Source organism: Melanerpes formicivorus, unplaced genomic scaffold (assembly GCF_026170545.1).
Source record: "Melanerpes formicivorus ecotype bairdi unplaced genomic scaffold, bMelFor1.0.p_v2 SCAF_80, whole genome shotgun sequence".
Lineage (NCBI taxonomy): Eukaryota > Metazoa > Chordata > Aves > Piciformes > Picidae > Melanerpes > Melanerpes formicivorus.
In genome coordinates, this window is record NW_027142432.1 from 1,723,416 (window position 1) to 1,746,251 (window position 22,836).

At 51.0% G+C, this 22,836-nt stretch overlaps 3 protein-coding genes across 3 annotated transcripts in view; 2 read left to right on the forward strand and 1 right to left on the reverse strand.

The window, feature by feature from the left end:
* LOC137454317 (zinc finger protein 850-like) overlaps positions 1-22,836 on the reverse strand; it is a 291,247-nt gene that overhangs the window by 170,585 nt on the left and 97,826 nt on the right. The gene's annotated exons all lie outside the window — the stretch shown is intronic.
* LOC137454325 (uncharacterized) lies at positions 428-10,486 on the forward strand. The gene is made up of 2 exons (XM_068164377.1): positions 428-1,380; positions 9,273-10,486. Exons 1-2 carry the CDS (start codon positions 455-457, stop codon positions 10,276-10,278), a joined length of 1,932 nt encoding a protein of 643 aa, XP_068020478.1. The 5' UTR covers positions 428-454; the 3' UTR covers positions 10,279-10,486.
* LOC137454343 (olfactory receptor 14A16-like) overlaps positions 3,492-22,836 on the forward strand; it is a 41,684-nt gene continuing 22,339 nt past the window's right edge. The window contains exon 1 of the mRNA XM_068164393.1: positions 3,492-3,563. The gene's annotated coding sequence lies outside the window, so the exon portion shown is untranslated. The remainder of the gene's footprint in view (positions 3,564-22,836) is intronic.

The following is a 22,836-nucleotide window of genomic DNA, read 5'->3' on the forward strand; positions in this document are numbered from 1 at the left end:
GCTGACTTCAGGACCTGCCATGGTCATGCCTTGGCTGTGTCCTTGAAGTGTCCATCCAGGCTGTGCTGCCTTCCAGGGGACACTGAGCCAAGTGTCTCCTGGACTAGAAGTGGGATGCTGAGACCCTGAGACACTGAGTGGTGTGTGGTGGATCCCTCTGCTCTCAGCAGTGTCTGGTGGCTTCTCAGGGTGACATGGGAGCATGGTCACCCTCCAGCTGAGGTGCAGAGCAGGGTGACTTATACTCCATGGGGAGCTCTCCCACTCTTGCCTTTTACCCTAAACCAGGACCAAGCAGTGCGTCAGCCTTGGAGCTGAAGGAAAGTCCCTGAGAAGCAGTAAGTGTCTGTGTGACAGGGGAGGGTCTGTGGGGAGTGGTTTTGGCTGTGCTGAGAGAAGTCTTCTCTCACTGTCTCCTTCTCTTTTGACAGTGCCTCATGGCCAGAGGCAGCAGATGGCAAACAGCAGCTCCATCACCCACTTCCTCCTCCTGCCATTCCCAGGCACAAGGCAGCTGCAACTCCTGCACTTCTGCCTCTTCCTGGCCATCTACCTGGCTGCCCTGCTGGGCAATGGCCTCATCATCATCACCATAGCCTGGGACCACCACCTCCACACCCCCATGTACTTCTTCCTCCTCAACCTTGCCCTCCTTGACCTGGGCTCAATCTCCACTACTGTGCCAAAATCAATGGACAATTCCCTGAGGCACACCAGGGACATCTCCTATGCAGGATGTGCTGCTCAGGTCTTCCTTGTATTTTTCTTGCTTACTGCAGAATATTTTCTCCTCACCACCATGTCCTACGATCGCTATGTTGCCATCTGCAGACCCCTGCACTATGAGACCCTCCTGGGCAGCAGAGTTTGTCTCCACATGGCAGCAGCTGCCTGGGCCTGTGGATTTCTCCACGCTCTGCTGCACACAGCCAATACATTTTCCCTGCCCCTCTGCCAGGGCAATGCTGTGGAGCAGTTCTTCTGTGAAATCCCCCAGATCCTCAAGCTCTCCTGCTCCACATCCTACCTCAGGGAACTTTGGCTCCTCGTGGCCAGTGTCTGTTTAGCATTTGTCTGTTTTGTGTTGATTGTGGTGTCCTATGTGCAGATCTTCAGGGCAGTGCTGAGGATCCCCTCTCAGCAGGGACGCCACAAAGCCTTTGCCACCTGCCTCCCTCACCTGGCTGTGGTCTCCCTGTTTTTCAGCACTGGCTTCTTTGCTTACCTGAAGCCCTCCTCCATCTCCTCTCCATCCCTGGACCTGGTGGTGTCAGTTCTGTACTCAGTGGTGCCTCCAGCAGTCAACCCTCTCATCTACAGCCTGAGGAACCAGGAGCTCAAGGCTGCCCTGAACCAACTGATCCCTGGATGCTTTCAGAAGCAATAAACTCTTTGTCTTCTCCTGCAGAGCAGTTCTGATGTCAGTCGGTGCAGGCCCAGCCTGGTCTCTCTACTTGGTGGTTGTGGTGTTTTACTCTTTATCAAACTGTCATCCCTTTTCTAACACATTCTCTGCTTTGTTGACCAAGAGTTTGTGCAGCAGGACCTCTGCTCTTTGCTTGGTTAAAAAAATAAAGAACTTTTCATTAACATTTTCCTTCCTGAGATCCTTCCTCCAGGGCTTCTCCAGAGATTTTTCATCCAGGTACTGTGCAGATTTGGGGGAGGAAAAAGTCCCAGCACAGCAGCACTGCCACAGAGCAGCAGCACCTGGACTTCCAGGGCTGTTCTCTTTCCACTTCCAGCCTCTCCTGGGTCAGTGCAAGGCCTGAGTGCTGTGGCAGCTTGGTCATTGTTCTGCTGCATGCCAGTCCTGTGACCACAGGCAGGAACAGGCCATGGGAACTACTATGAGCTGGCCCCCAAGAGGAGTTCCACAAAGACAGATGATCTGCTCAGGGCAGAGTCTGAAGGCTTAGGGCTTCATCCAAAATTTCTCTCCAGAGCAGGCCCAAGAAAGTGTCCCAGGGATGCAAACTGCAGGGAACAGCCAAAGTGTGAGTGTGCAGGCCTGGGGCACACAGGAGTGTCCTGGCACAGACAGGCCTCCTGCAAGAGGCCTGAAGGAGCAGCAGAGCAGGCTCTGATCTGTGTCTCTGTTCACTGCACAGCCTGCGAAAGCTGTCCCAGGGTAATCATCCTGCTCTAGCCACTCACCACCACCATTTCCACCACTGGTCTCTCACCACAGCTTGCGAAGTTTTTTGTCCCCCAGTTGCAGGTCACAGGCTCAGGAGGTCAGCAGTGGCTGCTGGCATTGCACAGAAGAGATGCAAGCATGGCCATGGTGTGTGGGGTGAGAGGAAGCTGAGTGGGCACAAACACCATCAGCTGTTGCTGGGGTACCAAGGCACTGGAGGTGTGAGGAGCCTCCCAGCCTCTGACAGGGGCAGCAGGAGGCCAGGGACACTCTGCCTGATGCAGTGCAGAGCCTGTGTGAGGGATGGGGAAAGACTCTGTCTGAACATCCTGAGGTGCAGAAGCAGTTCATGAGGCCAGCTCAGATGTGGACACCTGACAGAGCTCTGACATTTCTGTGTGTGACTGCAGCACAAACCTCCCTGTCCCAGGGAGATTCCTCTCAGGTGTCCTGCACAGGCTCATTGCAAATGTTGCTGTCTGCTCACATCACCCTTCCTGTGCTGTGTCCTGAAATGTGCACAGAGTTATCAGTGTTGTGGTATAGATGTTTTAATTACCTTGAACAATGCTTTCTGGACCAGATGTAAGCAGGCAAAGATGTTTATTACATTATACAGTAAAGTTCTCTAGTCTCTCAGCAGGCACATGTGTCACATCTCAATTGGTCATTCTCTACTGGCATGCCTGTCGTTAAGGCAGACAACAGGTCAAAATAACAAAACAATATCTTGACACATCCAAACAGCTTCTGCCCAGTTTCCTTAGGTTACAAGGTGTTTACATTACTCTCAAAGACAAAACAGAGCTTTCTCTTATTCCAGCAAAGGCAAATCTTCCCTATAGTTTTCCAAAGCTATCCAAAAACAACCTCTTCCCACATCTCCCCCTTTATGTTTTCTAATAGAACAACACTTTTATTGACCTTTCTAACATTCTTTGCATACACAGAAGCAAGCAAGTTAAAACTGACTACATAGTAAGAGCTGAAGTTGTGTAACGCAGCGTGTCTAACAGACTGATGTAAGCCATACAAGACACAATGCTCAGGTTGTATGAATTAGCTCAATCTAACAGAATTGGCATAATATATGGTTAAAGATAACAAAACTTCCAGCTACATTTCAGTAACAAGCTCACATTCCTTTCCACTTATCTTACAAGCTCAGAACACAAACAGAACAGTTGCTTCTTTCAGACAGAAAGTTTCATCCCACAGTTTTGAACTTATTTCTTTGTTGCCTGCCTGATCTCTCAAAGGAGGTCTTAGATCTTACTAGTTCCAATTCTTACATTTCCCTTCTCTTATTAACAAAGAAGACTTGATCAAGCCTGAACACATTGTACACAGGAATCAAGATACAGAGAGATACAAATACAGCAAACCCAATCTTCAGCACTGTCCTTTACAATCTGCTTCAAAGGTATGCTACATCTTTATTTTTTCTTCTAAGATGGTCAAAAATCATAGAAGTGATTGAAGCCTCCCTCCACCTCCTCCCCATCCTGGAACCTGTTGGTGTCAGTTGTGTACTCAGTGGTGCCTCCAGCAGTCAACCCTCTCATCTACAGCCTGAGGAACCAGGAGCTCAAAGCTGCCCTGAACAAACTGATCACTGGATGCTTTCAGAAGCAATAAACTCTTCTGCAGAGCAGTTCTGATGTCACTCAGTGCAGGCCCAGCCTGGCTTCTGTACTTTGTGGTGGTGGTGTTTACTGTCAACAATGTTCTCCTTGATCCATAAGGGTAGAGCTGGCCAGGCTCCATCTCCACTGATAAGGAAAATACTTGCAGGTAAACAGCAAGAGTGAAAAGACTCCTTTGCTGGCTCAGGGACGACATATTCATGGTTCTGCCCAGTGCAAAATTGAACATAACATAATCATTTTTACTCACCCTAATAATATTGATCTCTTGATGCTTTGTTTTTGCTAAGGAAAGGCACTGAGTCCTATTAATTCTAACTCTGGCCTAATGCTGTTTGTTCTTCTTTCAAATTTCTCCTAACTAAAACTTCCAGAATTCCTATATCCTCCATAAATTTTGTTAAATCACATATGAAATCACATAGGAAAGGAAAATTTGAGAACATAACATGCTTTAGCCATTCTTTCTTGTGACATGATACCTAAATCCCCCCCTCTTTTTTGTTTTATATAACCTAAAATGAAAATGTCTTTTGTGTTGTAATTAATTTTGATCTTCCCTTTATGTGGCAATGCCAGCGACGAGCAGTGTGAGCAATCTGGCAGTGCAGGCCTAGAGCCTGACATGGTGGTAGGCCATGCTCAGCATAAATGCAGAGCCAGCTAGCAGTGGAGCAAAACAGTGCTGTGCCTGCAGCATGTAACTAAAACAAGACACTGGTAGCTATAAACATGGACAGTTATCTTGGGACAACAGGACATGCACCTGCATCAACAACTTCGTTGTGTCATTAGTAGTTGGACCAATAATCTGTAATAATGCAATGTGTGGTCACTCCTAGGGAACCAATGAAGCCATGCCAACAGGGCACTCCGAGTCTATATAAGTTGTAGCAGTTGCCTTGCTACGCATTTCTGCCTTTCCTGTCTCCTGTTCTTCTTCACTTTACAGTGCTATACTTGCACTACAGGCCTGCTCCATAGGCCTGCACCTCAGGCCTGCACCATCGGCCAGCAACACTGGAACAACAAAGGAACAATACTCGATCATATTGGTCAGCCGTATTGATTCCAATCTCCATCGCCTTCTGTTATCTGGTGCCTGAATACACCTGAACTTGTGGACAAGGGATCCTCGGACTACAATACTGATTGACTCAGCACAGAGAGGCACGTCTGAGCGATATGGAAAGCCGGTTGAACAGCACTGACCCGGTGCTGAACAAATTAGCAGTGCGCGCTCAAAAAGGAAGTGAATCCCCAGCCTTGTTCCATTCTCCCTAGTCCTGTCATTTCCTGACATGCTAGGATGTCCCTCCCCAGCATTCTTGTAGGCTCTCTTCAGATACCGGATGGCCATCATCAGGTCACCTCGAGCCTTCTTTCCTGCTAACTGCAATCATTGCAATAAACAACGGTGGAAGAATCAAGACCATGAGCACACAGCATTTCCCATGCAGTCGAACATCGATCACAATAACTGCTATGATAATCTGGGATCAAACGGCATCACTCAGAAGAATGTACCACAGCATCGTGCGAATTAGGACTGACTATTGTGGTTGCTTGATAACTTTGTATTCTCTCTTGTTAACTAAGTGTGCCTCTGAATGTAGACATCCTAGAGGATACAGTTTCGTCTTTACACTTTGCTTAGTAGAGATTATTAATAAAAAACAAAACCAACAAAAACAAAACAGCAAAAAGTGGGGAAAAGAGAGAATACCCCATAGCAAAAAATTAGCTCATGGCAACCCTAGAAATGCTGTAACCCTAGGAACATCAACCCTAGAAAGTGCTGTAACCCTAGAAACATCATCTTTACAATGTGCTGTAACCCTCTCACCACAAGACAGCACGAACACGGCACAACTGTCATGAAAATGACAATCAGCAAACCTGCCTAGCACTGACCTCAACGACAGTCACGATAAACCAAGATGGCAACAGAAAGCATCTAACTTATAACTGAGTGTCGTGACTGCTTAACTGTTGTGTGAACATTAAGAGATCAGAATTACTAGGATGAGCAAAAACACACTACCATGTGTAATTTTATATTGGGCAATGCAATGAAGCTCTTTTTGCTCTTGCTGTTTGCCTGCAAGTTTTCTGTCTGTGAAGCTAGAGCCTGGCCAGATCTACCTTTACAGATTAAAGAAATCTTGCTCCCATTAAACAATTCATGATTTTTTACCATCCTAGAGAAAATAAAGATGCAACATAATCCTAAAGCAGATTGTAAAAGACAGTGCTAAGGATTGCATTTGTGCCTCAGTCTCTGTGTGCAATGCATTCAGGCATAATCAAGTCTTCTCTGTCAATAAGAGGAGTGAAATGTAAAGATCGGAACTATTAAGATCCAAGTTCTTCTTTACAATGTTTGTTATCTTTGACCATGTATTATGCCAGCTCTGTAGAGCATTGTAACTAGTTCAACTTAAGCTTTGTGGCTTGTATGGGTTACATCAGTCTGTTAGACATGCTGTGCTACAGAACTCTTGCTTTTGCTATACAGCTTAGCTTTAACTCGCTTGCTTCTGTGTATGCAAAGAGTATCTTGTATGGGATGGGAACAACTCCCATGACCAGATTGCTCACAAAAACAAAAAGGGGGATTTGAGGCAATCATAGCAATTAGCAGTGTGAGCAATCTGGCAGTATAAGCTTAGAGCCTGACATGGTGGTAGGCCATGCTCAGCATAAGTGCAGAAGTGGCTAGCAGTGTAGCAAAAGAGTGCTGTGCCTGCAGCATGTAACTAAAGCAGGACACTGGTAGCTATAACCACAGAGAGTTATCTGGGAATGACAGGATGCACACCTTGCGTGTCATTAGTAGTTTGATCAATAATCTATAACAGTGCAATGTGTGGTCACTCGTGGGAACCAATGAAGCTATGCCAACGATGCTCTCTGAGTCTATATAAGCTGTAGAAGTTCCCTTAATAAACGAACAATACTCGATCATATTGGTCGTCTGTATTGACTCCATTCTCCATCACCAACAGCTTGGAATGTTCAGAGTGGAGATGAGGCCAAAGAAATGTCCCTCAATGGGCAGAGCTGCTATGCATGAGGCCATCCACGGGCAGGGAGAGCTGAGACAGCTCAGGGAAGGGATGGCAATGGCAGGAGGAGAGCTGGGTGGGAAAGAAAGATTGGTGTCAGCAGCCTGAAGGGAAAGGGGTACAGGCATGGGACAATGTAGGACAGGCTGCAGTAGGGATGGCCAAGGGTTTTGGCAAGGCTGAGAGGTCCAACAGGACCAAGGTTTTTGTCCCCTTGGCTCTGGCAGTTGCCTCTGCCACCAAGGCCTGTGAGGAGAAACTTGGCTTTGAGGCTTTCAGGCTCTACAAGTCCAAGGGCAGTGGTCAGGGCTTGGCCTTTCTGCTTCATAGACCAAAGGCAAGTTTTTCTGCCCTGTAATTTGCCTTTGTCTCCCTGCAATCCTGGCCTCTAACAAGCTGCTCTAACAAGTCCCTGGGGAGCCTTTGTCAGTAACAAGCCTCAGTGAGGCCAATCAGTGCTTCAAGGTACTTTGGAGTTTGCTTCTGACTTGGACTTCTTGAGAGGCTTCTTGGCAGTACCTTGGCAGAGTCTCCTGGCAGTACCTTGGCAGAGTCTCCTGGCAGTACCTGAGGATGATGTAATCAGTCCCAAATACTCCATGGGGCTCATTAAATACTGCTGAACCTCTAATTATTGCCAAGGTTTCTGCAGCTAATTGGAGAGCTTTTTATTGCACAAAGCATCTGATAAAAAATATTTCACAGGGTGAATCAGAGCCCTGATTTTCTGTTTGCAGACAAACCACAGCAAAACCTGACAAGGTCCTACCCTGGTCACTGCTTGTCCTCACTTCCCACTACCCCCAGCAGAGCCCTGAGCTACAGGTGAGGGACAGGATCTGTCTTGCCAGGGGCTGGGGGTCAGGGCTTGGCCCTTTGGATCAATGAAACCCCTCCAGGTTTCCTCAGCAGCAGAGCCACTTTGAGCTGCTTGTCCTGACCTGTCAGCACTGCCTCAATTCTCTGCTCTCACCAGCACCTGGAGATGCTTCAGTGCCTCCAGTGATGCTTCCCTTGCATCCACTCTCTCCTGCTCTAACCAGACCCTGGGGATGCTTTCCCAGTATGCTTCACTGGGACCTATTAAAAGCAGAAGAAACTTCAGAGTTTGAAGATGATTTTGACTTCTGGAGAGGTTTCATCAGCTTCTCAGTCTCTGAGGTTCATGGAATTGACACCAAAGCCACCAGAGGGCTCCTTTAAAATACCTGGGGTGGGCCTTTTGTGCTGAGCCATGCCGGGCTCCTCGGCTGGAAGGTGTTGCTGGCAAGCAGGCAGCACTGCAGAGAGACAGCTCTGGCCAGGAGCAGCTCCTCTGCACAGCACAGCAGGGCTGAGGACACTGCCAGAGGATCTCAGGGAGATGAGGAAGGCAGAGAGAGCTTCAAGGTGGCCAAGACTGGGAGGATGCTGAGAGCTTACTGGAGGAGAAGTCACTGCAGTCACTGACACACTGAGGCTGTGGGTGAAGGACACTGCGGCTGTAGCTCCTAGAGGCATCTCCATCTCAGCAGCTGATGCTCAGCTGAAGGCTCCTGGAGTGTGCTCACAGATGGATAGGCAAAGCCCTTCAGTTCCATGCTGTGAGCAGCAGTGAGCAGAGCTGGGTAAGGAGAAGGCTTCACCCCTATTCTCTCTGCATTTCTCTCTTCCCCTCACTGCCTCTGCAGCACTGTGGAGCTGGTCTCTGTTTCTCCACCTCTCCATGGGTGTTGTTTCAGGCAATGGGTTACAGACTTTAATCTAGTTACAGACTTTGTGCAGAAAAGTAGGAAAAAAATAGATCAATATTGGCTGTGAAAAGGAAAAGATTATTCTAAGCAAATTCATTGGATAAATGTCTGGAATCAGAGGAGCTGTACCATAACAATTCTCTCTCTTCTCTTCTGATCTCAGCTGTTTTGCGTAGCTTTGGAGAGATCACCTGCTTTGGCTGCCCTTGGCTAAGTCTAAACCACTTCTTTTTTTCTCTCTTCACTCCACTTTTCTCTCTTGGAACAGGGGGATAGGGGATAGGGGCAGTGGAACAGCTTCCCTGGTCTATGACCAGAGGGGTGTCATGTCATTTGCTAATTGTAAATACCTGTCTAATATTGTCACTCCTGTATGTTTTGTACCTGTTCATTGCATTCCATTGTAGAGTGTAGCTCTTGCTTGTCAATACAGCTTCATTTGCTCCTAACTGAGCTGCTCTGGCAAAACTAATGCTGGGGGGAAATTTCAACCCACCATAATGGGACTCTTGTTCTCTGGGACAGGGCTGTTGGTCACTTTCTGTTCTGACTCCAGAGGAATCTTCATGGCAATTCTGGATCCCTGCTGCATTTGAAGCTCTGGTGAACTCTGCCATGGGTTGGTCGTGATGGGGACTGAGCTGATCCATTTCTCATGCAGTTCAGGGACAGGGGTTACAATGAGGCTGATAGAAGTGTGCCCTAACTTGTCACTGCCTTTCCCTCCTTGCACAGGTCTCCATGGCCACAGGCAGCAGATGGCCAACAGCAGCTCCATCACCCACTTCCTCCTCCTGCCATTCCCAGGCACAAGGCAGCTGCAGCTCCTGCACTTCTGCCTCTTCCTGGCCATCTACCTGGCTGCCCTGCTAGGCAATGGCCTCATCATCACCACCATAGCCTGGGACCACCACCTCCACACCCCCATGTACTTCTTCCTCCTCAACCTCTCCATCCTTGACCTGGGTGCCATCTCCACCACTGTGCCAAAATCCATGGACAATGCCCTGAGGGACAGCAGGGACATCTCCTATGCAGGATGTGTTCTCCAGCTCTTCTTTTTCATATTCTTAATTGATGCAGAGTATTTTCTCCTCACCACCATGTCCTACGATCGCTACGTTGCCATCTGCAGACCCCTGCACTATGAGACCCTCCTGGGCAGCAGAGTTTGTGTCCACCTGGCAGCAGCTGCCTGGGCCTGTGGCTTCCTCAGTGCTCTGCTGCACACAGCCAATACATTTTCCCTGCCGCTCTGCCAGGGAAATGCTCTGGACCAGTTCTTCTGTGAAATCCCCCAGATCCTCAAGCTCTCCTGCTCCACATCCTACCTCAGGGAACTTTGGCTTATTGTGGTCACTGCTTGTTTATTTTTTGTGTGTTTTGTGTTGATTGTGGTGTCCTATGTGCAGATCTTCAGGGCAGTGCTGAGGATCCCCTCTCAGCAGGGACGCCACAAAGCCTTTGCCACCTGCCTCCCTCACCTGGCTGTCGTCTCCCTGTTTATCAGCACTGCCATCTTTGCAAACCTAAAGCCCTCCTCCATCTCGTCCCCATCCCTGGACCTGGTGGTGTCAGTTCTGTACTCAGTGGTGCCTCCAGCAGTGAACCCTCTCATCTACAGCCTGAGGAACCAGGAGCTCGAGGCTGCCCTGAGCCAACTGATGACTGGATACTTTCAGAAGCAATAAACTCTTTGTCTTCTCCTGCAGAGCAGTTCTGATGTCACTCAGTGCAGTCCCAGCCTGGCTGCTGGAGTTCTAGCTGCTGCTGGTGCTGTTCCCCTTGTGAAAATATTGTTCCACACAAATGTCTTTCTTCAGGCCATTTCTGGTTCAGTGTTGTCCTGTCTGCTGTGACCCAGAGGCTGCAGACATGAGGAGCTGTGCTCGCTGTCTGTTCAACACAATAAAAGACCCTGCAGGGAGTTTTTTCTCTGACCTCATTCCTTAGTTCTTCTGTGGAGCTGCAGGGCAGTGCCTGCATGCAGAGGTGGAATGGCAGAGTCCCAGCACAGCAGCAGTGCCAGGGAGCCCCAGAGCTTCGGCTGTGTTGATCTGCTCTTCCTTCCCTTCCACCCACTCCTGCTAAGCCTCTGTGCTGGGGCAAGGCCTGAATGCTCTGGCTGCTTGGCCACTGTGCTGGTTGGTGGCAGTGCTGGTACTGAAGGCAGGGACAGTTCATGGCAGCTTCAGGGACAGAGCTGTGCTCCAGTGCAGCACTGCCATCAGAACAGGAGGTCTCCTCATGCCTTCATACCCCAACCCCCTCCCATCACAGACTGCACCTACTCAGAGTCCATACTGGATACCCTGACCCCCTTCCAGTATAGACTCAGCCCAAACATGGTTTCTTTATCCCCTCCCAGTACAGATGTGGCCTCATCCCTGCACAAATTGGATCATACTGTCCTCTAGCACTGCAGCCTGGGTCCCATCCCAGCACAGAATCTATCTCCTGGCTGCTTTCCCAGTACTGAATGCATCCATCCCAGTACAAACTGCACACCCTCATGCCCTCCCATTGCAGTCTGGGCCCTGTCCCAGTCCAAACAGGATCCCTTTCATCCCTCCTGGTAGACATTAGGCCTTGTCCCAATAAAAAGTGAATCCCCTTATGCCCTTCCAGTGCAGCCTGAACCCTGTTCCAGTACAAGCTGCGTTCCCTGGGCTCATTCCAGGACAGTCTGATCCCCACATAGTACAGTTGGGAACCATTTATCCCCTCCCAGTACAGACCTGGTCACATCTCAGTACAAGCTGCACTTCCTGAACCCTTCCCAGCTCAGATGTGCTCTCATCCCAGTACAAACTGCATCACTTTGCCATCTCCCATACAGTTTCCTGTGTCAGTACAAAGTGCATCCCTTGGACCCTTTCCCAGTTCCTACTGCATCCCTCCACATGTTAACTGTGTACTCTGGTTCCAATCCAGTACAGACTGGGCCCACTCCCAGCACAAACTGCATCTCCTGACTCACTCCCAGTACAGACTAGGCCCTGCCCAAGACAAACTGGTGCCCTGATCCCATCCCAGTAAAGTGCAGGTCGTGTCCCAGAGGAAATGGATCCAATGGCATCACCCAGTACAGACTGGGGACCTGCCCAGTGCAAACTGCATCTCCTGATCTCCTCCCAGTACAGACAGGGTTTCATCCCACAGCAAAGTTGAAGCTCTGACCCCCTCCAAGTACCAAGTGCTTCGCTCCCACTGCAAACCAGAGAACAGGACTCCTTCCCAGGACAGACTGTGCCTGCTTCCAGGAAAAGCTGCACCACCTGAACCCCTCCCAGGACAAGACTGGAACCACTCCCAGTACAAGCTGCATTCCTTAACCATGCCCCAGGGAGACTGGGAACCATCCCAGAAAAGCCTGAGTCCCCTGGACACATCCCAGTACAGTCTGGGACTCATCCCAATACATATTGGGGTCCTTAATACCCTCTCACCACAGGCTGGGCCCTGTCCCAGTCACAATTCCATACCCTAATCAAACCAGAGTCCACTCTTGGCCAACTCCCATTTCAAAGTGGGTCTCATTAACATCTCCAAGTACAGCCCAGGCCTTGTCCCAGGAAAAACTGATTCCACTCATCCTATGCTGTGCTGTTTGATATTTTTATCAGTGCTATAGACAGAGGGATGGAGACACCATCAGCAAGTGTGCAGATGGCACCAAGCTGAGTGGTGCTGATGAGATGCCAGAGGGACAGGATGGCATCCAGAGGGATCTGGACAGGCTGGAAAGGTGGTGCCCAGGTGACCCTCATGAGGTTCACCAAGTGCAAGAGCAGGGTCCTGCAGCTGGGCTGGAACAATCCTCACTATCAATACAGGCTGGGAGAGGAGGTGATAGAAAGCAGCCCTGAGGAGAAAGCCCTGGGGGTGCTGGTGGGGGAGATGCTGGCCAGGAGCAGGCAGTGTGAGCTTGCATCCCAGAAGACCAATGGGTGCCTGGGCTGTATGCTAAGCAGCATGGCCAGAGATGGAGAGAGAGGATCCTGCCACTTTGCTCTGGTAAGACCTCCCCTGAAGCCTTCAACACAGGAAGGACATGGAGCTGATGGAGCAGATCCACAGGAGGGCCACAGAAATGATCAGGGGCTTGCAGCAGCTCTGCTGTGAGGACAGGCTGAGGGAACTGGGGGTGTTCAGCCTGGAGAAGAGGAGGCTCTGGGGAGACCTAATAGCAGCCTTCTAGTACCTGAATAGGGATACAAGAAGGATGGAGAGGGACTGTTTGCAGAGGCCTGCAGGGACAGGATGAGAGGCAATGGCATCAAACTAGAGAAAAGTAGATTCAAATTGGATATGAGGAAGAACTCTTTCACTATGAGGGTGGTGGAACACTGGAACAGGTGGCCCAGGGAGGTGATTGAGGCCTCTTCTTGGAGATATTCAAGGTGGGGCTCCCAGTTCAGACTTCCTGTGCTCTGACCCTCAGCTGCATCCCCTCCCACCCCTGAATGACCCTGCTTGGCACCTAGCACAGGGCAGGAGCTGGGAGCTGCCAGAGGAAGAGGAGCAGGAGGTAGCCTGTGGCTTAGAAGCTCATGGACACCAGGAGCAGATGGGTGGCAATGCCATGGGCAGCTCAGCTGTGCCTCAGGATCTCCTGCACAGCAGCAGGCACGAGGCTGGGCAGGGGCTGGGAGGTCACTGCTGGCTCAGCAGCTGATAGGGCAGCAGCAGGGAGAGGGCAGGAAAGGGACTGGGAGGTCACTTCTTGCTGCAGCAGCTGAGAGGGCAGCCCCTGGCTCCTGCCTGGCCTCTGTGCTGTAGGCCTTCCAGCTGCCAGAGTCCCCAGCAGGCCAGCAGAAGGCATGTGGTGGACAAGGGACTTGTGTGACTCCCTGTTCCTAAGCACCTGGCAGCCCCTGCAGGAATAACCTTGGAACTCGGTTGTCACCTCCCTGCCACCTGAGGGCCTGATGAGACAGCAGCAGGGACAGGGCTTGGCTGTGGCTGCTGGAGAAGCTGAAAGGCAGCAGCAAGGACCTGCCTTGGAAGGCCAGGGAAAGGTTTCTTGTGCCTGTGAGCTGCCAGGCCACAAGCAGGCTGAGGCCTTGGGCCAGCATTGGGACATCAGGGATGGCTGAGAAGCTCCTAGGGCAGGAGGAGGCACATGGTCAGGAGGTGAGTGTGAGGTCACTGCAAACTCCAATCCCTTTGTATCATTGGCCAGCAGCAGGCCCAGGGCTGGGCTGGGGACTGTGCTATCCTTTTTGCCTGCCAAGCAGAAAGGCAGCAGCAGGGAGGTGCCTTGCCTGTTGCTTCAGAGATGGAGACTCTGCTCAGTGCCCAGGCAGAAAAGCCTGGGCACTGGCCTGGGATGGAGCAGAGCCTCAGCAGAGTATCACAGTATCACTTAGGTTGGAAAGGACCTCGAGGATCATCGAGTCCAACCTATCAACACAGACCCCATGCCTAGACCATGGCACCAAGTGCCACGTCCAATCTCCCCTTGAACGCCTCCAGGGTCGATGACTCAACCACCTCCCTGGGCAACCCGTTCCAATGCCGAATGACTCGCTTGGTGAAGAACTTCCTCCTCACCTCGAGTCTGAACCTCCCCTGGCGCAGCTTGAGACTGTGTCCCCTTGTTCTGGTGCTGGTTGCCTGGGAGAAGAGGCCAACCCCCTCCTGGCTACAACCACCCTTCAGGTAGTTGTAGAGGGCAATGAGGTCACCCCTGAGCCTCCTCTTCTCCAGGCTAAACAATCCCAGCTCCCTCAGCCTCTCCTCATAGGGCTTGTGTTCAAGGCCTCTCACCAGCCTTGTTGCCCTTCTCTGGACACACTCAAGTGTTTCGATGTCCCTCTTAAACTGAGGGGCCCAGAACTGGACACAGGACTCAAGGTGCGGCCTAACCAAAGCAGAGTACAGGGGCACTATGACTTCCCTGCTCCTGCTGGCCACACTATTCCTAATGCAGGCCAGTGTAGAAGGCCAAGTGCAACTGGGCTGTGGTAGGAGGAGTGTGGCCACCCAGGCACAGAGGTTGTCCTCCCCTGCACTCAGCACTCCTGTGGCCACATCTGCAATGTTGGTGTCTGGCTGTGGAGTTCCTTAGTCTGGAGGAATGGAGAGGTACTGCAGAACCTCCCTAGGAGATCTGCCTGGATGGAGTTTGGAGTCTCTATCTAGAACCTGAAGCTGCTGAGCTTCTTTAGCCTGGTGAAGTGAAGGCTCAGGGGTGATGTGCACCTGCTTGAAAGGCGGTGTCAGGTGATGATTTTCTTGGTTGTGGACACAGAAGGAAGCCTTCGGAAAGTGCAACTTAAAGGTTCAGAGTGGAAGCCAGGACAAAGAAATGTCACTCAAAGTGTAGAGCTGTGGTGCAAGTGGTGACCCAGAAGGAGTCTGGAGATCTTGTGTGTCAAGGAACAGGCAGCAAGAGTGGAGAGCCCTGAGTGAAGGTGTGGAAATATCAGGGAGAGAGCTGGATGGGGAAGCCAGATGGATGTCAACAGCCTGAAGGGAAAAAGCTGCAGGCATGGGACAGTGAAGCACAGCCTGCAGGAGGGATGGTCAAGGGCTCTGGCAGGGCTGAAAGGCTCAACAGGAACAAGGTCTTGATCCTCTTCCTTCTGGCAGCAGCTTCTGCCACCATGGCTGCTGAGAGGAAGTTTTACTTGGAGGCTCTCAGGATCTGCCTTTCCAAGGCCTGAGGGTCAGAGCTTGGCCTCCCTGTTTCATAAACCAAGGCCAGGGTTTGTTCAGCTGCACTTTGCCTTTGTCTGCCTTCAATCATAGCCTCCATGGAGCTTCTCTAACCACCCCGGGAGGCTTTGTTGCTAATGGCCCTCAGTGAGGCCAATAATACTTGAAGGAATTTTTGTTATGCTTCTGACTTCTTGAGCAGATTCCTTCAGTCTCCTCTCAGTGTGTGAGGCTCAGGCAATGATCCCCAAGTGCCCTAAGAGCTATTTGTGTCTCTGTAGTTTTCCTCAAGATTTCAAAGTGCTCCTCACAAAGCTCCTTTATTATTTATTTTTTTCAGCCACCAAATGACAGAGTGGATAAGGACAAGGCTGACCCTGACTGATTGCAAGGGTTCCTGAATTCAAATCTATTTCTATGGCTGTGCCTGGAGAGAAGCACAAAACACACAAACACAGGGACAGAGCTGGCTGGGTTCAGTGCAAGATAGAAACCTTGACCCTGATGACAGCAAAAGTGTCTGTCCAAAGACACAGAGAGATGGAGAGGTGGCTGGCAGAGAGGATGCCCTGGAGTTCAATTTCCTTCTGCTTGAGCTCAGGGCAAACACTCACAAAGTGTCAACATTCTCAGAGGATGAGAACTGAGCCTGGAGAAGTCTGACTTGGTGCTGGCCCTTGGTGCAGGTTGTGCCTGAGAGATGTCTGTGTGGGGGAGATGCTGGACACAGCTGCTGTGATCCAGGAGAGCTCCAAGGCTCTGGCTTTAGGGTCACTTTTTTTAGAGGGGGAGATCATGGACTTTCATCAGGTGTTTCTCTGATCTGGAGAACCTTGGATGACAAGAACAGAGACTGGGATGACAAGATTCAAGACTCAATATGAGTGATAGAAATCATCCAACTTTATTGTCCCACACTTCATTATTTCTAGTCTTATCTTACGCATATTTAATTCTATTCTAATTTAACACACACTATTGGTTTCTCTCTAAAAGGTTACATTTGTTTATTTCACTATGTGTTTTTTCTACTCAAATTGCTCTTCTTCCCAGATCTTGCCTCCTCCTTACCTTGCTTGTCTCTTCTAAGGATCAGTTTGACCTTAGCATACGAGGCAATCAGCACTTTTCCACAACTCCTACTCCATTGCTATATTTTCAGCAGAAAGTCCTTCAAGGCCTAAATTGCAGTTATGTTCCTGGGACCCATGTCCTTTTTCCCTAAGCCAATCCTCAACAGGATGAGACCCTCTATGTGCTGGGAGGAGATCAGGAGATGCAGTTTGCACTTGAATGGTCCCCAGTCTGTACTGGGGGATGCCAATGGATCCATTTCCTCTGGGACAGGTCTTGGACTATACCAGGTTGGGATCAGGGCACCAGTTTGTACTTGGGCACAGCCCAGTCTGTACTGGGTTGCAACCAGAGTACACAGTTAACATGTGGAGAGATGCAGTAGGTACTGGGAAGGCACCAGGGAATCCACTTGGTACTGGAATGGGAGTCAGAGTGTACTGTAATGGAGCAAGTTTGTGTGGGGATGAGGCTATGTCTGCTCTGGGAGGGGACCACAGGGTTCAGCTTGTTTTGGACCAAGGCCCAGTCTGTACTGGGAGAGCTCAGAGAGGTTCAGCCTGTAGCTGGAGTGGCTTCCTGGCACTGCTGCTATGCTGGGACTCTGCCCCTCCACCTCTGCACATAGTCACTTCCCTGCAGCTCCACAGAAGCCTTGGAGGAAGAAGCTCAGAGAAACAACTCCCTGCAGGGTCCTTTATTGTGTTGACCACACAGGGAGCACAGCTCCTCATGTCTGCAGCCTCTGGGTCACAGCAGACAGGATAACACTGAACCAGAAATGGTCTGAAGAAGGACATTTGAGTGGGAACAACATTCTCATAAGGGGAACAGCCCCAGCAGCAGCCAGAACTCCAGCAGCCAGGCTGGGCCTGCACTGAATGACATTAGAACTGCTCTGCAGGAGAATACAAAGAGTTTATTGCTTCTGGAAGCATCCAGGGATCAGTTGGCTCAGGGCAGCCTTGAGCTCCTGGTTCCTTAGGCTGCAGATGAGAGGATTCACTGCTGGAGGCACCACTGAGTACAGAACAGACACCACCAGGTCCAGGGCTGGGGAGGAGATGGAGGAGGGCTTCTCCAGGCCCTTCCACAGCTTTCCTGCCCTCTTCTTCACATCTCTCACGTATTGAGGTGCCCAAAACTGGGCACAACACTTGAGCTGTGGCCTCACCATAGCAGAGTACCAGGGGACAATCAGAATACAGTAAATCACATTATTCCTGAAATTTCAGTCACAGTCTTAAACTACTATCCAGCAAGGAGGTTTTAAAACAGGATGACACAGGGGTATCAGTCAATACCTAACAGCCAATATATAACTGCACATTGGCCACAACAACCCCATGCAGTGCTACAGGCTGAGGTCAGAGTGGCTGGAGAGTGGCCAGGCAGAGAGGGACCTGGGGGTACTGGTTGATGGTAGGCTGAACATGAGCCTGCAGTGTGCCTAGGTGGCCAAGAGGGCCAATGGCATCCTGGCCTGGATGAGGAACGGTGTGGCCAGCAGGAGCAGGGAGGTCATTCTGCCCCTGTACACTGCACTGGTTAGGCCACACCTTGAGTCCAGTGTCCAGTTCTGGGCCCCTCAGTTTAGGAAGGAGGTTGATTTGCTGGAAGATGTCCAGAGAAGGGCAACAAAGTTGGTGAGGGGTTTGGAACACAAGCCCTATGAGGAGATACTGAGCGAGCTGGGCTTGCTTAGCCTGGAGAAGAGGAAGCTCAGGGGTGACCTTATTGCTCTCTACAACTACCTGAAGGGAAGTTGTAGCCAGGTGAGGGTTGGTCTCTTCTCCCAGGCAGCCAGCACCAGAACAAGAGGACACAGTCTGAAGCTGCACCTGGGGAGGTTAAGGCTGGATGTTGGGAAGAAGTTCTTCATAGAGAGATTGGCCATTGGAATGTGCTGCTCAGGGAGGTTGTGGAGTTGCCATCATTGAAGGTGTTCAGGAGGAGACTTGATGAGGTGCTTGATTACATGCTTTATTTGATTAGGTGGTGTTGGATGATAGGTTGGATGTGATGATCTTGAAGGTCTCTTCCAACCTGGTCTATTCTATTCTATTCTATTCTATTCTATTCTATTCTATTCTATTCTATTCTATTCTATTCTATTCTATATTACACCAGATATTGTCTTTAATGATGCCGTATGCAAAGGGGTAGCCCTCCCAGTTCACATAACCAATATAGGGAGAGGGTGGTACTAGTATTGGTGCATAAGCAAGAAAATTGGTATGACACAGGCAGTAAAACAGGAACAGCTGAAGTTTTCCTTTCTACTACCACAGCTACAGAAGAGAAATGATTTCAAAAGAAGAGAATCCTTTGTTAAAGGGCAATTCAGGTAAATTTTAAAAAGGGATTAGGGTTAGTGAGGCATTTTTAAGAGAACAGTTTTTATTTCTCAGTGTTTCTCCACTGTCAAGGCCATCTGGATTAGTGAGGGATCTTTAAGAGAGCATAATAGTGCAATAAATGACAACAAGTGAAAAAAAAAGGATTTTTTATTCCTCAGTGTTTCTCCGCTGTCAATGCTGTCAATATTGTTGTTGAAGTTTGAGCTGGGTGCCCCCCTGCAATGTTTACTTCCTGTGTCCAGAAGTCCAGCCCAGATGGGTGGACACAGGAAATTATGTAGTATTTCCTACCACAATCCTTTGCACCACTATAAGATCCAGTGCGGAGTCTAGCACGCTCTCTTTTTTCTTCCTCCTCCGTCAGCCGGTAACTGGGGGAGATGTCTCCTGGCTTTGGGCCTGGCTAGGCCCAAGGCCATGGGGGGATGGGCAGTCTCAGATCTGGCCAGCTGAGACTAGCCTAGCAGTGGGAGGGGGAAGAAGGAGCCCTGGGGGTCTCGGGTGTACCCTCAGGTGGGGATGGGATCTCTCTGGGTCTGTTTGGGGATGTTTTCTTGTCACTATGCTTTTGCTTTTCTGTAAAAGTTCACTGCTTTCTATCTAAACTTTCCATCACTTTTGCAATCCGTTTGTCTGAGTGTTCATTGTTGCCAGGGGTGGGGAAGGGGGCTGCCTCAACCCAGCACATTCTTGGTAGCAAAGGATGGTTAAGGTGGGCAGAGGATCTGCCCCCAACCCCTTTACATTCTTGGCAAGCCAGGCAGGAGTAGGAGTTGGTTATTGTGGCTACTCTGCAGATCGGATTGCAAAAGATAAGGGAGTTTAAATTTAGTTCTGGGCGTCGTTTTGTTTTTTTGGCAGTTGGGGGCTCATGTGTTGCTGTTGGGGCGACTGTGTTAAGTTCTTGTGGACTGCAGGGGGATACCTGGTGCGTGACCGGTGGCAGAGAGTCCCTCCTGCTATTTTCAAGCAGGGGTGGTTCTTAACCATCGGAATGGGGGCACCGCTTGAGAATGCGGGACCTGCCTTCCCCCACCTATATTCTTTGCGGAGCGGTAAAAGCGGCAGGGAGTGAAGTGGGGGAGGAGCAGTGGCGAGCAGATCAAAGTCAGGTCTGTTCTCGCTGCGGGGTAGGGCCAGCCGCGGCGAGCGGGCGAGCTCGACTCCCTATGGGCAAACGGGGACTCCAGCTGAAAGCTGTTCTCAAGGGCCCTGAGGACGTGCTCATGGCTTTTGCTGGATGAGGCGTTTGAATGCCCGAGGGGTGGAGGCGATTTTGATTCTGTACCGCGGCGGCAGAGGTGGGCGGAGCCCTGCTGTGCGCTCGGAGCGGCGGCGGCGGTGAGCACAGCCGTGCGCTCGGGCTGCGGCGGGGCCGGCCCTAGTCTCTTCCCTGACTTTTTCGGACGAGTTCCGAAAATGGTGCCGAGCACCTGGCTCCACCTCCCTTCTTCTCACTAGGTTGTGGTGCAGCCCCTCCCTCCGCCAGGGGAGGGTTGTGTTTTGGATGCTGTCACGTTTTGGTACGTGAATGCCTAGCGGGAAGGCGGTGTACCGTGATAAGCATCTGTAGAGCCTCGGGCCGCTGCTGGAAGCGGTCAGCACTGGGCTTGGGATAGGTCCGTGCAGGGTAGTGGAAGGCTCAGTGTGCTGTTTCTCCTGGAGGGGTGGAGAAGCAGTTAGAACCTGATTGTTCTGACTGGCTTGCCCCAGGGGTGGAAACATGTCGCTGAGTAAATAGAGATGGGAATAAAGGTTGGTTGAGAAGTTGTGAGGTTCCTTCCAGGTGACCAGGATGTCCAACAGATCCATGAAGAGCTTGCACCGCAGCAGAGTGAACTCTGCATCGCTGAGAAGTTCTACTAGACGAGGGAAGAAGAACTGAAATGGACGGACACTAGAGCCTGAATGAGAGACTGTTTGGGTGGACGCCCAGATGAAGATATGGACTTCGCCGAACATGTCATTGGAAGATTTCTGATTTAATGATGTGTTTGGGTGCAAAGATTATGGTATGAAATAAGGGGTGGCGTGTTACAGTTTGAGCTGGGTGCCCCCCTGCAATGTTTACTTCCTGTGTCCAGAAGTCCAGCCCAGAGGGGTGGACACAGGAAATTATGTAGTATTTCATACCACAATCCTTTGCACCACTATAAGATCCAGTGCGGAGTCTAGCACTATCTCTTTTCTTCCTCCTCCGTCAGCCGGTAACTGGGGAGTTGTCTCCTGGCTTTGGGCCTGGCTAGGCCCAAGGCCACGGGGGGATGGGCAGTCTCAGATCTGGCCAGCTGAGACTAGCCTAGCAGTGGGAGGGGGAAGAAGGAGCCCTGGGGGTCTCGGATGTACCCTCAGGTGGGGATGGGGTCTCTCTGGGTCTGCTTTGGGATTTTTCTTTGTCACTCTGCTTTTGCTTTTCTGTAAAGGTTCACTGCTTTCTATTTAAACTTTCCATCACTTTTGCAATCCGTTTGTCTGAGTGTTTATTGTTGCCAGGGGTGGGGAAGGGGGCTGCCTCAACCCAGCACACCTGGCAACTGGGCAGATCTCAGCCTCGGGGGTCCAGTCCTCTTGAAGGCACATCGGGCACTTGGTCTCTTTGTTGTCCTATGACCACCACACTTCTATCTGCAAAGACCTTGGAGAGTGCCCAGAGATCTCCCAAGATGTGCTTGGGAGGCCTCATGCACATGACCAGTAGAGAGAGGCTGAAGGCCATGGGCTCAGTGCTGTGAAGAGTGAGGACAGGAGCAGAGTAGCCTGAGAGTGCTTGGGGAGTCGTTTGAGACATGGAGAAGCTTTTCTGCACAGTGACAAAGTGCAAGAGAGAGAAACAAAGACACAAAGTGCAGCTGGGGAGGTCCAGACTGGAAATGAGGAGAAAGAAATGTCACTGCAAGACATCCCCCAGCAGCAGCCTGGAGCACTCCAAGGCTTGGAGTTTCAAGGAACACCCAGGGAGGATGGAGAGAGAGCAGCAAAGGAAGGTGCCAGCAAGGTGGGGCAGCTGGCTGGGTGACTACAGCCTGCAGGGAAAGAGGCTCAGCTGATGCAGCAGCAGAGGACAGCCTGAGGGGCAGATGGCAGAGGGCTGTGGAAGAGCTGAAAGGCTCCTGGCAGAGCCAAGCTCTTCCTGCCTTTGGTTCTGGCTGTGGTCTGTGCCACTGATGCCTCTGAGGAGACAACTCCTCCTTGCAGCCCTGGGGCCTCATTGCCTCCTTGTCCATCCTCAGGAGTCTGGGATGGATTGTGTCATATTCCTGCCCTTGGCATTGGTCTTCTCCACATCTCAGTGCTCCAGGAATCCCCCTGAGGGGTGAGTGAGGGACAGGATCTGCCTGTCCAGGAGCCAGGGGTCAGGGCTTGACCCTTTGCATTAAGGAAACACCTCCAGGTTTGCTCAGCATCAGAGACATCTTCCTCTGCTTGTCCTGACCTCTCAGCACTGCCTCCACTTCTCTGCTCCAACCACAGCCTGCAGACACTTTCCCAGCAGTGTCCTCACTGGGACCCATCAACAAGAGAAGAAACTTCAGAGTTTGAAACTGACTTCAACTTCTGGAGAGGTTTCATCATCTCCCTCTCAGTCTCTGATGTTTACATGGCACCAAAGCCACCAGAGGGTCATTAAAATGCCCTTGGGTTGGTCCTCTGCTACTCAGCTGGGCTGAGCTCCGTGGCTGGAGGGAGCTGCTGGAAAGTAGGCAGCAGAGAAAAGTGACAGCTCTGCCCAGGAGCAGCTCCTCTGCTCTGCACAGCAGGGCTGAGGGCACTGCCAGTGGATCTCAGCGAGATGAGGAAGGCAGAGAGAGTTTGGAGGTGTCCAGGAGGGTGACTGAGAGCTGACAGGAGGAGAAGTCACTGCAGGCACTGACACGGTGAGTCTGTGGGGGCAGGGCAGTGCAGGTGCAGCTCCTGGAGGCATCTCCTAAAGCTGGCACAGCCACAGCTGGTGGGGGCTGGAAGGAAATCTTCCTGTGCAGAGGCTCTTTTCAGGCTTTTCTGAAGAGCTGTGGAGCCCTGGGGTGCAGGCAGGGGTGGTGAGGGCTGTCCTTCAGAGCAGGGTCCCTGCAGACCAGGGGCTGTGTGCTGGGGCAAGGACTCTGCTGCCTGCCAGACTCAGCTCTCAGCCTGCCCAGGGAGCTCCACACAGTG